Source organism: Acomys minous (assembly GCF_964271855.1).
Source record: "Acomys minous genome assembly, chromosome: 7".
Classification (NCBI taxonomy): Eukaryota; Metazoa; Chordata; class Mammalia; order Rodentia; family Muridae; genus Acomys; species Acomys minous.
Window position 1 is genome coordinate 90,797,007 of NC_140488.1, and position 18,091 is coordinate 90,815,097.

General features: G+C 36.2%; 1 protein-coding gene across 5 annotated transcripts; it reads right to left on the minus strand.

Annotated features, from left to right (window-relative positions):
• Positions 1–264: 264 nt before the first annotated feature.
• LOC311602376 (uncharacterized protein) lies at positions 265–13,976 on the minus strand. Of its 5 annotated transcripts, none has more exons than XM_084790331.1 (7): positions 13,213–13,976; positions 10,873–11,049; positions 9,182–9,328; positions 7,930–8,106; positions 4,786–5,190; positions 3,794–3,973; positions 265–1,697 (listed from the first exon to the last, which is right to left on the minus strand). In XM_084790331.1, exons 1-7 carry the CDS (start codon positions 13,838–13,840, stop codon positions 289–291), a joined length of 3,123 nt encoding a protein of 1,040 aa, XP_084646457.1. In that variant the 5' UTR covers positions 13,841–13,976; the 3' UTR covers positions 265–288. The 5 variants fall into 5 exon arrangements, with proteins under 5 accessions (XP_084646457.1, XP_084646454.1, XP_084646456.1 ...); XM_084790328.1 differs by having other exon boundaries at positions 8,924–9,328; XM_084790330.1 differs by having other exon boundaries at positions 3,794–3,970; positions 5,044–5,190; positions 7,930–8,109; positions 8,924–9,328.
• Between the last annotated feature and the right edge of the window lie 4,115 nt (positions 13,977–18,091).

The window sequence follows — 18,091 nt, forward strand, 5'->3', positions numbered from 1 at the left end:
ATGGGCATAACTCATTGAATATTGCATAAGAAAAGTTACTATATTAAGAGCAGGACAGTAAACAGCACTCCTTTGTGGTACGTGCAACACCTGTTTCCAGGTTCTTGCCTTGTTTGAGTTCCTGCCTCAGCTTCTTTAAGTTATTACCCAGAATACATAAACCAAAACAACTCCTTTTGCCCAATGCTGCTACTGGTCATGGGATTTTTCAAATCAATAGAAACTCAAATTAAGACAACAAATTACAATTTTTCATTCAGCATATTTTATTTATCTGAGGCTCAGCCCTCAAAATCCACTTTCTGTGTCATCGGGATTTATTATATGTTTACGACAAATAGGGCAGGTAGCATTGTCAGATAGCCAACGGTCAATGCATTTATCATGAAATTCATGAAAGCAAGGTAGTATGCGAATCTTACTTCTTCGTACATATTTTGTAATACAAATACTACAGGAGTTTAATTTATCATTTTCCTGAAAAGCTCTTACTGGTAATGTGTTAATCTGTTCTTTGGTAAGTCCAGTAGGGTGGTTATTGTGAATATCATTGAAATTGGCAAAATTAGGCAAAGGTGGCCAAGAATTACTATTACGGGCCATTCCAAAGTTTGGTCTATGCCTTCTAGGGCTAGCCATTGGAGGAGGGTCAGATAAATATATTACATTTCTATCATTTTCATCAAAGCGGTAATATGCTCGTGTAAGTATACTACCAAACATACTATTGCGACTGGTGCTAGGAGTAGGAATATTCTGTTGTCTATTCCTTGAATTATTAGTAGAAGTTGAAATAGAATTAGAAATAGAACTGTCATCAAAATGAACTCTTCTATTATTTTGCCTTGATGATGAGTTATGAGCCTCTACTTCGATATCAGTACCATGATTATCACCTACGGCAAAATTTCCTGTCATGGTGTGCTCTGATGTTCTAAAAGGAGATGTAGCTCCTATAAATTCTAAATCAGTGTTTGAAGTTTGATCAATAGCTATTACTTCATCATTCTGCATAACTGCCTGATTAGAATTAGAAGGGATATTTGCTTCCTCTTCTTCTTCTTCTTGAGCAAGGTCTACAGTGATAATGTTAGTTGGTGTTACAGATGTAGACTGATCTATACTAGTAGTGTTCCCTCTGAATATGTATTCGCTTGTGGAAGAATATCTTCTTTGTGACTCAGATGTGGTCAAATCATTTGTTAATGGTAATGTGTGACCATTAGAAAACGAGTAAGGCTCATCCATACTAGGATAATGATAAGATCTCACAAATTCCACATTGTCCGTATGTGGAAGTGGCTCATTTCCTAACATTTCACCAACTATCACAACATCTGGACTACTGTCTCCTGTAATTCTTTCTTCAGTAATTGGATCTTCCATTACAACTTCAATTACATCATCATCCGGTGTAAAGGGAATTGAAAATGTTGACTCAGGTTGTCTACAGTCTACTTGCTTCTGACTTTTCCTATTTCTCCTATGGCAATTACGCCCTGACAATAATTCACAGTCATTTTGTGGATTTGAATTCTCACTATCCCTTCCAGTTATGCCATTAGTATTTGGGTTACTTTGACTAATTGCTGTCAAATGTATCTCTGTTTGTGTTCGATTATCAGATTGTTCAAAGGAGGTAAGCTGGTCTGTTTCAGAACCAAAACTAGGCCAAACATTTGAAGTATTTCGTACACCTGTAAACATAAAATGGAAGTTAATCAGAAAGGAACTCTCAAAATTAGAATGAGTACTTGTTTGACACTGCTTTAAAAATTAATAAAAACAAACAAATTAAAGATTCAGGCATTTTAGTCTGAATTTGATTCAGGTTTCACATAGAATCAACAAAAATCAATACAAGTGCTAAGTATAAAATCTAAATTTACACATAAAGGAAAGAAGGTTTCAAAACTGCCTTTGAAATAACCTAGCATACTTTAGATAATTTGATGAAAATTTAAAGTGAATCAGAGGATATTTCTGTTGTTTCAGAATTGTATGTATCACCACAGAAAGGAATTTAATAAAGATGCTAATATAAATAAACAAATCAATACTTAAAAAAAATTTTTAAAGTTTTATATTGTGAACATTTATATGTGTCTGTATGAGTATATACCAAATGGGTGCAGATGCCTGTTGAAGCCAGAAGGAATCAGATCCCCTGGGTAAAATCCTACAGATTGAAAAATACCCAAACTGGGGAACAGATATTGAACACAAGTCCTCTGGAAGAAAACAAAGTGATGTTTACTGCTGAGCCATCTCTATAACCCTTAAAACAAATTTTGTACAAATTAAATACCTGTATCAAAGTTCAAGTTTTTAAAAACATTATTCATTAGCCTGTAATGTTATTTGTAGGGTCATAAATTGCATGCTTTCATTGAAAATTTAAGAAGCAATTATAAGCAAATAAGAAAGAATAGTGATGATTTATTATGTAGTAATATTTGCTAGAGCATCCTGAGAAAGAAAGATCAATTCTTGATTTTGAACAGGGTTTCTCAATGAAGCACCAACAATATTGGGGACCACATGGAAGTATTTAGTGGGACTGTCAATAAGACTGAAAGCAGTGTTAGTCTTGCAACACTGGATAGAGTTAAGATAACCACCACTGATACTATGCAATATCACTTCTCCCAGTATCCTCTAGTCCCTAAGTATTACATGGTATGGATGGACAACTGTACCCATAAGCAACCAGGAACTCTGCATCCCAGGGTCAGGGACTTACCTTCCAGCTCTTCACTATATAATCCATACATTTTTGTCCCTAAACTCTCTCTCTCTTTCTCCATCTCCCCCATTCTCTCTCTCTCTCTCTCCTCTCTCTCTCTTTCTTTCTCTCTCTCTCTCTCTCTCTCTCTCTCTCTCTGTCTCTCTGTGTCTCTCTGTTTCTCTCTGTGTGTGTCTCTCTCTCTCTCTCTTCACTCTCTCTGTCTCTCTCTCTGTCTCTCTCTCTGTCTCCCTGTCTCTCTCTTTCTGTCTTGGTCTCTCTCTTTCTCTTCTCTCTCAGTCTCTCTGTCTCTCTGCTCTCTCTTTCTCTGTCTCAGTCTTCTCTTCTGTCTCTGTCTGTCTGTCTCTCTCTCCCTCTCTGTATCTCTCTATCTCTCTCCCTCTCTATCTTTGAATCTTTCTCTTTCTCTTTCTCTTTCTCATTCTCTTTCTCTGTCTTGCTCTCTCTTTCTCTTCTCCCTCTGTCTCTGTCTCTCTGTTTCTCTGTGTCTGTCTGTCTCTCTGTTCTCTCTCTCTCTCTCTCTCTCTCTCTCTCTCTCTCTCTCTCTCTCTCTCTCTCTCTGTCTCTCTCTCTCCCTCTCTCTCTCTCCTCCTTGGTCTTTCTGTTTCTCTTCTCTATCTGTCTCTCTGGGTCTCTTTCTCTAGTTTTCCATTCTCCTCTCTCTGTATACAAACTCCCCTCTCACTTTTCTGTCTCCTTATCCATGGCAACTTATTTGACCCCTTTCGCTGGTACTAGAGAATTACCTAGAGCTACTCTCAATAAGCTAATGCATAAGTATTTTAATGTGTCTTGAATTGTCTCATTTCACTGGGAAAAAGATAACCTATCACCTTCATGTATAGAACCCATCTGGAAAGTAAATGCCTATCAAGAGCACATTGACATGTTTGCAACTTCAATCTTACGTTTGAATTCAATGTTTGTGGTGCTAAATTCTAGAAAATAACACAACTTCATTTACTGTAAGATATTCAGAAGATTCAGCTAATAAGATATTGAGAAATTTCAACAATATTGAATTCAGAGAATTGAGCAGTTACTGACTTCTCTTTGACTTGCTGGGTCTTGGAAGTCTTTGACTCTTCCCTCTTGTTTTTTTCTGAGATCTTTTATTAGTCATCAATGTTTGAGGATTAACTTCCTTTGGATCACATGGTTTTTTAGATATTGACTCATTTTGTGCATATCCCATTTGCCCTTGGTTATTTTCTGTATTTTCTCCTGCTAGAAAAATAAAAAAAAAAGTGTTTCATACAGGTAAGCTTGTATCACACATGTTAGTTAACAGTAACCTTGTATTACCATTAGGGATTTTCAAATTATTGTGATGTGTTCCTGTCCAAGACTGGTATTCTCTTAGTTCACTAACAGGGGTCTAGCTTTACTGAATGCATTGTTCTTGGTTGGTAGAACAGTTTGTGCAGGTGCCCTTGGGTCCAGATCCACCAGCCTTTATGGTCTCGTTGTGGGGTTCTTGAACCCTCTAGGTGCTTCCATCCCCAAATTCTTCCATGCCACTCTCACCTGGCGTCCATTAGTGAGCCCCAGAAGGATTTCTGGCAGTTAGGTAAGAACCAACATAGTTCAGTAACTTGTGAAGCTAGTTCCCTCCTACCAGAAGGATTGATTTCCTTTACCCTTAGCAAAAGGGACATACTGCTCTCCAATTAACATATATCCATGGTGATCATCGCCATATTAAGGTCTGTGCTGCCATCCAGGCTCCCCTAGTCTCTATCCACAAATACATTTCCAAGCCCTCATACCAGTCTCCTGGCCTTTTCTTCCCCCAGCTTCTGATAGTGTCCATAATCTAATTATTTTGTGCTCCTGCACTTGCTATTCTCACTATGCTTTTCTCTACTGTCTATCCCCTGCTATTCTCCCATCTCTCAAATATCTCTGGCTATGTCCTTCTAGTTTTCCATTCTCTCTAAGCTTTGCAGTCTTCCAAATGCCTCTAGCTATCTCTCCCATACTACAGTAAAAACTTTCCATAACATGGAGCAATCATATTGTCAAATTATACTGCTTACTTTCGATCACTGGGCTTTTTGTCCAATTTTTTGCATCTCTCTGTCGTTTTCTTGTCTGATTTCTGGAAAATTGACCTTCTGTCAATGTCTTGGTTGCATTCCCTTTTGATGTATGTGGCCGTTCAAAGACAGACTTGGATTGTGTATTTTTCACTTTCTTTTTGTTCTTCTCCATATTTTCATCTCCAAGAAGTCTTGCAAAATATAAATGGTCATGATCTAGATCTGGGCTCTCAGAAATATCATTAACGTGCCCACCTGTCTCCCGGTGTGAACTGCTAGGTGGTCTTCCTGTACAAGAAGGCGATTCCCTTTGCTCTTCATCAGTCATGATTTCATGGTATTCAAAAGTAATTGGCTGGTAACCAGCAGTATCATGACTAGTCATATCATGGTCTTCTTCACCTGTTACCACAAGAAGAGAAGAAGTAGGAAGGAATTCCAAACATCAAACCCATCAAAATATTTCTCAAAAGCTTTGTTTTATAAACTACATGCACAAGATTCTCTGAATATATTTTATGTTTGTTAAATTGGTGTTTTGTGGGACTTGTAAGATTCAAAGTGGGTGTCTCTCTGATTTTTTGCCTCCTTTTGGGACTGCTTTTCTCCTACTGGGTTTCCTTGTTCACCTTCAGTATGAGGGTTTTTACCATGTCTTATTGTATCTTGTTTTGTCATGTTTGGCTCCTGTTTCCCACTCTTTCTAAAGGAAAACTGATGGTGTGTAAGTCTTTGGGAGAAGATGAGGTTGGACCGAACTGCAGGGATATAAGGAGGGAAAACTGTAACAGGGGTGTATTGTATGAGAGAAGTACCCATTTAAAAAACACACACGTGGATGGTAACCTATAAAGTTAGATATTTTATGGAAATTTAGTATTTTCATAATCAATACTTTGCAGAGAATAAGTGGATTGCAAAAGAGAATGATAGTTTAAATTCTTACAGACAAGCTAATTATTTTTGGAAAAGATTAGGAATATCTTAGAAAAATTAGAAAAAGTATTTTCATAGCAATCCTTTTGATATGTTATCATCACCAACAAAATAAGCCAATTAAGTCAGATTGAAAGTAAAAAACATGGGAGGTTTATACAGTGATGGGCACTCCTGGGCAAAGTTCAACACTATCAGGGGACAAGACCAGAGACAGTCTCACCAAAACTATTATGGGGAAGGTTTTTATGGATTGTAAGTGAGGGAAACTGACATTTTGCCACCCACACACTGGACTTGCGCCTAGATGTGGGAATATACCTGAATCCACCTCTCACATGTCAAATATACTCTGGACAAGTTCTGTCAATCAACAGCCTGATCCCTTACCTGCCTATCCCTGGGGATGGGATCCCTCTTCCTCTCCTTGGTTTTGTGACTCTTCCTTCAACTATGAGAGTTTCAAATGAACACCTAAGGAAAAATTTCTCTGCCTAAAGTCCTTAATTTTATATTCTGCCCCTAACATATATCTATCTGTTCCATCATCTTGTCATGGCCATGTGCTTTCTCAGGAGCTGTATCCAGAATGCAGTTGCTCATGCTTAACCTTACAGACTGTTTCAATTGGGTCTATATTTTCCTAGCTGTCTCACTGTGTGAATTGCTAGGAGGTCTTACTGTCAAAAGATGGTCAAAAACATACTGGAGAGCAAGTAAAACAGCCCTCTCCTCCCAGGCATGCATAACATTCCAGCATTTATGAATGTAAAAATCCACACACTAGCTTTCTGACCCTTTCCATGTCACCTGCTATTCCCTTACTATGCTAGTCCAGGCTGTTCTAGCTAACAAAGCCTTCTCCTTCAACATAGCTTCTTATAACTAGCAGGATTATACCATAACTTTTAGTAAAATTTTGGGATGCTGGGGTTCATACCTGGGACAAGAAGATGAGGTGTCTTTGGAACCCAGGTGGGACGGGCTTCAGCTTCTCCCAGTGTCCTCTAGTCCCTACGTATTACATGGTATGGCTGGACAACTGTACCCACAAGCAACCAGGAACTCTGCATCCCAGGGTCAATGACTTACCTTCCAGCTCTTCACTATATAATCCATACATTTTTGTCCCTAATCTCTCTCTCTTTCTCCATCTCCCCCATTCTCTCTCTCTCTCTTCTCTGTCTCTCTGTCTCTTTGTCTCTCTGTCTCTGTCTCTCTCTCTCTCTCTCTCTCTCTCTCTCTCTCTCTCTCTTACTGTCGTGGTCTCTCTCTTTCTCTTCTCTCTCTGTCTCTGTCTCTCTGTCTCTCTGCTCTCTCTTTCTCTCTCTGTCTCAGTCTTCTCTTCTGTTTCTCTCTCACTCTCTCTGTATCTCAATATCTTTGTCCCTCTTTATCTTTGTCTCTGTCTTTGACTCTTTCTCTCTCTCTTTCTCATTCTCTTTCTCTGTCTTACTCTCTCTTTCTCTTCTCCCTCTGTCTCTTTCTCTCTGTTTCTCTGTCTCTGTTTGTCTGTCTCTCTCTGTCTCTCTCTCTGTCTCTGTCTCTGTCTCTCTCTCTCTCTCTCTCTCTCTCTCTGTCTGTCTGTCTCTCTCTCTCTCTCTCTCTCTCTCTGTCTCTCTCTCTCTCTCTGTCTCTCTGTCTCTGTCTCTGTCTCTGTCTCTGTCTCTCTCTCTCTCTCTGTCTGTCTGTCTGTCTGTCTGTCTGTCTCTCTCTCTCTCTCTCTCTCTCTCTCTCTCTCTCTCTCCCTTGGTCTTTCTGTTTCTCTTTTCTATCTGTCTCTCTGGGTCTCTTTCTCTAGTTTTCCATTCTCCTCTCTCTGTATACAAACTCCCCTCTCACTTTTCTGTCTCCTTATCCATGGCAACTTATTTGACCCCTTTCCCTGGTACTAGAGAATTTACCTAGAGCTACTCTCAATAAGCTAATGCATAAGTATTTTAATGTGTCTTGAATTGTCTCATTTCACTGGGAAAAAGATAACCTATCACCTTCATGTATAGAACCCATCTGGAAAGTAAATGCCTATCAAGAGCACATTGACATGTTTGCAACTTCAATCTTACGTTTGAATTCAATGTTTGTGGTGCTAAATTCTAGAAAATAACACAACTTCATTTACTGTAAGATATTCAGAAGATTCAGCTAATAAGATATTGAGAAATTTCAACAATATTGAATTCAGAGAATTGAGCAGTTACTGACTTCTCTTTGACTTGCTGGGTCTTGGAAGTCTTTGACTCTTCCCTCTTGTTTTTTTCTGAGATCTTTTATTAGTCATCAATGTTTGAGGATTAACTTCCTTTGGATCACATGGTTTTTTAGATATTGACTCATTTTGTGCATATCCCATTTGCCCTTGGTTATTTTCTGTATTTTCTCCTGCTAGAAAAATAAAAAAAAAATAGTGTTTCATACAGGTAAGCTTGTATCACACATGTTAGTTAACAGTAACCTTGTATTACCATTAGGGATTTTCAAATTATTGTGATGTGTTCCTATCCAAGACTGGTATTCTCTTAGTTCACTAACAGGGGTCTAGCTTTACTGAATGCATTGTTCTTGGTTGGTAGAACAGTTTGTGCAGGTGCCCTTGGGTCCAGATCCACCAGCCTTTATGGTCTCGTTGTGGGGTTCTTGAACCCTCTAGGTGCTTCCATCCCCAAATTCTTCCATGCCACTCTCACCTGGCGTCCATTAGTGAGCCCCAGAAGGATTTCTGGCAGTTAGGTAAGAACCAACATAGTTCAGTAACTTGTGAAGCTAGTTCCCTCCTACCAGAAGGATTGATTTCCTTTACCCTTAGCAAAAGGGACATACTGCTCTCCAATTAACATATATCCATGGTGATCATCGCCATATTAAGGTCTGTGCTGCCATCCAGGCTCCCCTAGTCCCTATCCACAAATACATTTCCAAGCCCTCATACCAGTCTCCTGGCCTTTTCTTCCCCCAGCTTCTGATAGTGTCCATAATCTAATTATTTTGTGCTCCTGCACTTGCTATTCTCACTATGCTTTTCTCTACTGTCTATCCCCTGCTATTCTCCCATCTCTCAAATATCTCTGGCTATGTCCTTCTAGTTTTCCATTCTCTCTAAGCTTTGCAGTCTTCCAAATGCCTCTAGCTATCTCTCCCATACTACAATAAAAACTTTCCATAACATGGAGCAATCATATTGTCAAATTATACTGCTTACTTTCGATCACTGGGCTTTTTGTCCAATTTTTTGCATCTCTCTGTCGTTTTCTTGTCTGATTTCTGGAAAATTGACCTTCTGTCAATGTCTTGGTTGCATTCCCTTTTGATGTATGTGGCCGTTCAAAGACAGACTTGGATTGTGTATTTTTCACTTTCTTTTTGTTCTTCTCCATATTTTCATCTCCAAGAAGTCTTGCAAAATATAAATGGTCATGATCTAGATCTGGGCTCTCAGAAATATCATTAACGTGCCCACCTGTCTCCCGGTGTGAACTGCTAGGTGGTCTTCCTGTACAAGAAGGCGATTCCCTTTGCTCTTCATCAGTCATGATTTCATGGTATTCAAAAGTAATTGGCTGGTAACCAGCAGTATCATGACTAGTCATATCATGGTCTTCTTCACCTGTTACCACAAGAAGAGAAGAAGTAGGAAGGAATTCCAAACATCAAACCCATCAAAATATTTCTCAAAAGCTTTGTTTTATAAACTACATGCACAAGATTCTCTGAATATATTTTATGTTTGTTAAATTGGTGTTTTGTGAGACTTGTAAGATTCAAAGTGCGTGTCTCTCTGATGTTTTGCCTCCTTTTGGGACTGCTTTTCTCCTACTTTGTTTCCTTGTTTACACCCAGTAAAAGTCTATTTTAGACAAAGGCAAATGAAGAAATATAACTCATATTGTTACCAGGAATTTGTGTTAACCTGAAATTGTAGATCAGATGAAATGTGTTGGTGCATCTCTTTTGTTACATATAAAAATACTTTTTCAGACCAAACTATTACAGGAGAGTACTGGGAGTGAACAATTCAAATGACCACTCAGTCTTCGGAGAAGAGGTATGTATGAAAGGCAAAATAGTAAGAGGCATCCCGAAGAGTCAAATGGCAGTCACCAGGACAATCTCTCTGGAGAAGACAAGATAGCAAAAGCTTTGGGATAATCCTGCTGGTTGTAAGAGGTTATGTTGAAGAAGGGGAAGGCTTTGTTAACCAGAACAGCCTGTGAACTAGCATAGTAAGGGAATGGTGGGGGATCTGAGAATAATCAGAAAGCTCTTTTTTAAATTTTTTATTAATTTATTTTTGTTGCATCTCAATGGTTATCCCATCCCTTGTATCCTCCTATTCTTCCCTCACTCCCATTTCCCCTTACTTCCCTCCCCTATGACTGTGACTGAGGGGCATTTCCTCCTCCTGTATATGCTCATAGGGTATCAAGTCTCTTCTTGGTAACCTGCTATCCTTCCTCTGAGTGCCACAAGGTCCCCCTCCAGGGGACATGGTCAATTATGAGGCACCAGAGTATGTGTGAAAGTCATACCCCACTCTCCACTCAACTGTGGAGAATGTTCTGCCCATTGGCTAGATCTGGGTAGGTTTTTAAAGTTTACCACTATTCTTAACATTGGGGTCTACATAACAAAGTCTGAGAGCATTTTCAGGTGTTTGGCAGTATTTCTAGTCTCTCTTTAGCAGGTGAGTGTAACGTTCCAAATCATAATTGTTACATGACTAGCAAATCTGTTCCTCATATCAGATCAACTTGATTAGAATTTTCCAACATGGCAGCTCGGTATTGAGGATGTTGAATTCTTGAATATTTAAAATAACAAATAATGCCAATAAATGTTATAAAAATAGCAGATATTATTAGTCACCATATAAAACATGTAAATATACACTTAAATGTCACGTCATCTCCTTTACAATAAAAATTAGGTCAACTATTGAAGTTCACAGAGTCATTGCAGGTGGTTGCTGGAGAATATTCTACAAGAATAAATAAACAAAAAGATGAACTCAGGAAATGTTAGATTTTTTTAATCTGTTTGTGCTAAATTCTATACAATATCTGACTTATTTTCAATAATACACTAAGAAGACACACGTTGTAAAGGGAAACCTAAGTAACACTCTATTCCATACATTTAGAGGTAACTTACTTTCAGTATGTTCTCTTTCTTTTGGAAGATTTGGGTGCATGATTCTTTCATGACTTGTGGTAGGTGGAATTTCAGTTACTGTTTTGGATGCAATTTCTTTTAATATATCTGTCAGTACGACCTTTAATTCAAATTTTGGAGTTTTTCTGGATGGCTCATTGCTTTCTATATTTTCTCCTGTAAGAAAATTTGGTAAGTATATCAATGGCTTTCTTAATTTAGGTTTAAATTCCTAAAGTTAACTTATCTCAATATATCATAATTCCTTGGTTTAGTCTTATTTGTTACTGAAAAATATAGAGTTCTCTATACTTCTTTTCCAACAAATTTTCATATTGTTCCAAAAAGATTAGCTAGATTTGTGCAAAATTACCACTAAGCATGTCAAATATGATCATCTACCTATTAAACTAGTTAACATAAAAAAGGAGAAATAAAAAAGGAACTTCAAAAACTTATTGTAAAATAATATGCATAAACTTTGTTTATAAACAACATAAATGGGAAACCAAAGACTTTGATATTTTACAAAGTTTAATATTTTCAAAATTAATACATTTGCTAACACACAGCATAGTTTTATCACTAAAGGGAGAAGTAATATTTTATTTCAACTGCCTTTGGAAAGACTGATCTTGGCCTAAACAAAACCAATGAGAATCCCAGATAGCAATGAACAGATTGGAACACTAGAGTAACATGAAAATGGAAACAAAACTTATCTAAATATTTCACACATAGAAAAAGAAGTTCTAAAAAGGCAGTTCATAAGAAAAATGTTTATATTAAAAATCAGAAACATTAAATAAAAAAATCAATGATATACATCAAGCACACAGGAAACAAGGACAAGCCAACAGGAGGATTTATTTATTTATTTATTTATTTATTTATTTATTTATTTATTTTTCCACTTAAGAGGTTTAATAAGGAGATAAAGGAACCGTCTCTAGAGACACATGGGGTGGGGGGGGAGGGGGAGGGAGAGAGGGAGAGAGGGAGGGGGAGAGAGAGAGAAAGAGAGAGAGAGAGAGGAGTTAGAGATGTAGAGAAGTAGAGAGAGGTTAAAAGAGCCAACAGGAGGATTTAGAAGAACTGGAAGACAGGTTTTTTTGGCAAACTATTACCAATGACCAGAGATCAAAATTAAAATTAGAACACAATTGTATAGAAAAAGAAGGTCTTTTGGACACAGAATTTGATATATCAATAATCTCACAAGAAATTGGAATCTAAATTGGCATTTTCAGAATATATCTACACAGTTTTTAGGAATTGAAACAGTATTCCATGTAAAAACAAAGTATAAGACAAATTAAATATGTGGGACCAAAAGTTGATATAGGAAGACCAAAGCTTTATGTGGTGGATATAACTATAAACCTCTGAGGAAGTGGTCAACTTCAAGAATGGAGAGATCAGTTCTATATTCTTTCAACCTCAGACAATGGATACCTGTCACAGACATGAGGATAAGTCATAGATGCTTTGCTTACAAAGTTCCAGAGACCTCTGATTGTCCAGCATGATCTCTAGACATTGAGAACAGCTGCTGAAGCTTTGCTTGACAACATTCCAAAGATCTCAGGCTGATCACCACTGCCCCTAAATATTATATATTGTCCAGGTGGAATGCTGTTTAGAAATATGCTATTTCTTCTAAAACTGTTTTTTTTTTCTCTTTATTTCTCATCCCTAAGGAAAATCATACAGGGAAAACTTTTTCCCATAGAAAATGTTGACAGAGGGCATCTGGCCAAAGGCTTAAGAAGCAATGATAGAGTTTTTTGTTCTGACTGTGAGCATCCAAGCAAAACTGATAAATATTTTTAAAAACATAAGTTGTTATACTTTTATACAAATGGATCTTTTTGTTATCATTTAGATCAGAAAAATATATATAACAAATGCATTTTTACAATTTTCATGGGATTTTAACTTGAAAAGTTGAAGACTGTAAAGGTTCATTTCTAATTACTAACATTTAGATAAGAAACCAGAACGCACATTTTCATGGGAGGCATTGATGCTAATACTCTATTAACCATTTTTTAAATAAGCATTCTAAAGATACTGTTTTACTTCAAATACGTAAACAAAAAAATTAAATAATTTATACAGGGAATTAAAATATTCAAATAACAGCAATAAAATGCAGTATGAAATTAATTTTAAAACTTGACAAAGATTTACAATAAAATTCTACATAATGTATCATGTTTTTCTATTTCCCTTGTCTTTTGCCAAAATCCCTCTCAACTCAGTAAACCTCCTTTACTCTCACCCTTCCCAGGAACTCAGGCTATTTGCTGAAGAATTTTTTAACCCATTTGGGCCTACCTTCTCCTGAAAGACCCTTGGAGGCGCACTTCAATGAAGATTTAGACTCGGATTTCTTGTGTGCTTGTTGAAGACTTCTGGTCCTCGCCAGAGGCCTGCCACGGGGCTGTTGAGTGGACGCCGAGGACTCGGCTTCACATGTCTTGATTGATGATGATCCTCTTCGAGAGTGATAACAAGATCGAGGTAGGCCTTCTGAGTGGCTTAGAGAAGACTTGCTATGACATTTGGATTGGATCTTGTTCGTGCGACAACTGTGTCTTTCACTTCGACTCGGGAATTCATGGTTTTCTTCCTCGTTATGTTGTTGCCCTCCCTGGCCACAGTCAGGTTGAGCATTCTGTCGATCATTGTTGTGAACAAGGTGCACCTTCAGTTCACAACCACAAAATAAAGTCCCATTTAAGGCATCCACGGCCTTCTTGGCATCATGGTTATTGTAAAAATAAATAACGGCACAACCATAAGGTTCCTTAGTTAAGGGATGTTGGGGAATGTATACATCACCAACAGGCCCGTAATCTTCGAAGACGTGCTTCAGCGTGAAGGCTGAAGTGTACTTTGGTAAGTTGTCCACCCTGAGGGCGGTCATTCCTTCCCTCCCTACGGAGGGACGGCTGTAACTCATGGTCCTTGATACCTTAGTTTTGGATCCGCTAAATCCATCTACCTTTACGGCTCCATGACAAGAGATCAAATGACTCTGTTACCTTTGGTTCACTTGACTACACAGCTTTGACTGTGACGTTTCAGTTGTATTATTATCTCAGACATTCTAAAATGGCTCACATAGCCCCGCCCATTAACAGAGGCGAGACCATTTCAGAAACAGGGGGATATAACTGCATACCAGTTTTAAACAAGTGGTATAAGCCAACACAATTTTTAGAAACTTTTCCAGTATAAATTCAGACATGCTACATGAATAAAATATTAGAATTGATTTATACACTTAATATAACTTTAGCTTCCGATGTTCTTAATCATAAATTGATATACAGTTAATAAGTTTTTATTCCTCCCATTAAATAACATATATAGCAGCAATATGAAAGTAGAAGAGGGCTATTAATTAGAGAATTATTTTTCGAAAAGAGAAAATTGATAATTTATTTTGTCCAAACACTATTATTTTACTATTTTTCAAAGAAATATATTTGTTAATTTTTGACTTCTTTTAAGATAGAATTTCTCTGTTCTGAATCTTACCTTGTAGAGCAAGCTGACCTCAAACTTACAGGGATTCAACTGCCTCTGCCCCCCAAGTGTTGAGACTAGGGATCTGTAAGGTACAGATCCTTAATCTGTAGCCTCATGCCTGGTCCTCAAAATATTTTTTACAGTAGTAGGAGTTGAGCACAGGTCCAATACATGCTCGGCAACTGTTCTTACCACTAACCTACACATTTTAAATAAATATGGTTAAATAAAAGCAAGATAGATAGGAAGACAAGTAAAACCTGCTGAAAATTAGAAATAACTGAACTTGTAAATTTCTCTCTATTTGGACTCAACAATTTTGTAAATTTACTTTCATGATCATATGTCAGCTAAACTAAATTAATTTATTACCTTTTTCAGTTAAGCACCAGGATTTCTTTACAGTGACTATGATAATTATGCTGTATGTATGTAGATAATATTTGCAAATACCTAGTTAGAGTTCAAAAATGATTTAAAGGGGAAAGCAGAATGTGGAATAAATAGCTCCTTTGTTTTGCTTTGTATCCAAAGCTCTTGAAGAGAAGTAAATATTAATAAAAATTAAAGAATATTTAGAGACATGAGTAAGAGACTCTGAGAAAGTAGATTCTTGACTTCCATAATATAGAGGATTTGGTATTTTTTATAAATGATTTTGTCATGAAAAAATAACTACTGCATTGCAGTCAAATTGCTTATTCCATCTGGATCCCTTTTGTAGGTTCTTGGTTTTAGAGAGAAAATAATTTTTAAAATGTATGAATAAGGTAATTGGAAGGCTACTGTTTGAAAATGGACAAAAAATCGATAATGTAAGCATGCTGAAGATATCAACACTTGTTGGGCAAAGGGATTTGGCAGGAGGAGAAAGAATAGAAAGGATAATTTCTGGTCTAGAAGTAAAAGCAAAAATTCCAACTCAGCACTGAAAATCCTTAGTTCCATTGAGTGAGTTGGGCAGGGGAATGACACTTCAGACAGAGACAATGTCCCAACAGTCTGAAAAGCAAATTTGGGATTTTGGCCTTTGTAAAAAAAAAAAAAAAAAAAAAAAGATGGTAAGGCATGAAAGAGAAGATGTCATGAAAGCAGACAGGTTTAGCAGAGTCTTAAGGCAACTGCTTCGGACAAGGGGCTTTGAGATCTATACCTATATCTATTTAAGAGGAGAGTTTATTTCTTTCACATTTTGAAAATGTACTTTTATTTATGTGTTTGTGTGCTTTATTATTGAAACTACCACAGGCATTTTTAAAAATGATATTTGTGATTCACTCATTTTGTGGTGGGAACTTAATATCTATATTTCTTTATTTCATTTTTCTTTCTTTCTTTGGTTTTTTGAAACAGGGCTTCTCTGTGTAGCCTCTGCTGTTCTGGATTTGCTTTGTAGACCAGCTGGCTTTGAAATCACATTGACCCACCTGCCTCTGCCTCCTGAGTGCTGGGATTAAAGGAGTGCACCACCATGTCCAGCTCTTCTTTTTTGTTTTTTGTTTTAAATAGCTATTATTTCTAACATGCTCCAAGATGACATTGATGAGGCCACATAGTTTCATAGACATTGAGCTTTAAAAGATTATTGCTTTGGATTTACATAGGCAGATCCAAATTAAAATAAAAAATTACTCACTTACATATTGTCATAGTTTGTTGAACTTATGTCTCAATTTCCTTATCTGTAAAATTGATATAAATCATTTTGATGACATTTTATGGTGACTATATGAAATATTATCAAAAAGTGTGGGTACTATAGGAAATGTATAAAATATGTGTTTATGTTATTACACAGACCAAGTATGATAAATTTATTTTAAATGCCAGTTATTTTTATTTTTACATAAAGTATAAATATGTTTTATTTAGTCTATTGCTCTGTTTATATCTTAGGATGCTAGATAATGTTAATTTTTTGCCAGAATTTGAGTTGTTACATTGCATGCATGTTTATACTCTTATCTAAAGCACAAGAGAGAAGTATTAGAAAGAAATAAAACTAATTCACAAAATGGATGAATGTCCTTGAAGCACTCAATACATCGAAAATAGTGTGCTTTCATCCTCTCAAATGGCATTAAGCTTGAGAAATCAAAATACTTTTGGGGGTATAGAGCAGCCAGAAAATCATAATTCCAAGAATGTACATTTGAATTTGTCTTTAAAAGGAAAAAATTACAAAAATAAGATGAAATTATGCATGAAATAATTCTACACCATACACTAAAAATGTGAGAGTACCCACTCTTTCCTAAAATGAAAGGCCCTAATATTCCTGTTGCTTTTTTATAGCTAAAATAATAAAGAAGGAAAAACAAACCTCAAAGTTCCCTCCTGTGTTTATAAAGGGACTAAACATTTCTCATCCTCTTATCCTGTCTTGCTAGCCATTCCATACAAGTTGCACTAAAAAAAACCTTATTTATCTTTCTTCATCTTTAAATGGAAGTTAAAATATAAGTGAGGCCCTGAAATACACTAGGAAATAATTTTGTCGTGCAATCCAATATATATTTAGAATAAAAATGTAGCATTCATTGTTCTTTCATTTGGATATAAAGTTTTCAGGTATAGAAATTACTGTCAGATAATTTTTAAACCTATATTGAAGTTACTGACATAGAGTATATTGTTTATATCCTTAAAATAAATTTGCCATGAATTTATTAAGAGGTTATGTGCAATTTATTATGTAAAATATCATAATAAATAAAATGTTCCATTTCCTCTCTCTTTCAAACTTGATAGTCATATGTTGTAGCACAAAAAGTCCATTATCATAGTCTTGGTAATGAAAGAATGCACTGGGTTATAAATAAGTGCCTCTTCAAAGGATTATTTTCAATAAATTAGTTAGGTTCATAAAGAAGCAAAGACCTAAATTTGTTCAGTATGGAGTATCCTGTAATTTTTATTAATGATATGATATATTGTATATTATATATAATTATATATAAGTATATATATATATATATATATATATATATAATTTGAACTTATGAGAAGCCAAATGATCAAGGAAGCATGTATAAATGAACATTCAATGATGCAGTACATTGTATTTTATACATTTTTAGCTTTGTTGAAAATATCAAACTTAAAACATATATTTTTTATTTAATTGCAATGATAATTTTATAAATCAAAGTTAACCATCTTTTATCTACTTTTCTGCAGAAGGTGATTTTTTTTAGGAGACAGTTAATTTCAAACACTGATTAATAATAAAGCCTACATGTGTCATTTACTTCCTTCCTTCTATGTTTGATGGCTTCATGTTTCTTCAATGAGATACTTCAGAGAAGCATCTTATATGGAGGAAAAGTATGCTTTTGTTTCAGTTTGTGTTCAGTTGGCTTTGTTGCTTTAGCGCTGGAGGCAAAGCAGTTCATAATGTGAGTATAAGGTATAGGACATTGCTTCCTTTGTGGTTGGAGATAAAGAAAAAGAGATAGAAAAAGAACAAGATTTCAATATCCCCTTCCTTTCTTACAATGACCTAACTTCCTTCCACTCGGCCCACAGTTAAATGTTGCACAGCTTCCCAAATTTCAAGCTTACTCAGGGATTTAAAGAGGATTATTAGGCCAACAATACAACTTCCTGGCTTAATCAAGAATGAGTCTGGCTTATAGGTAACAAAGAAAACAAAAATATCCTTTCACAGATAGTTGTT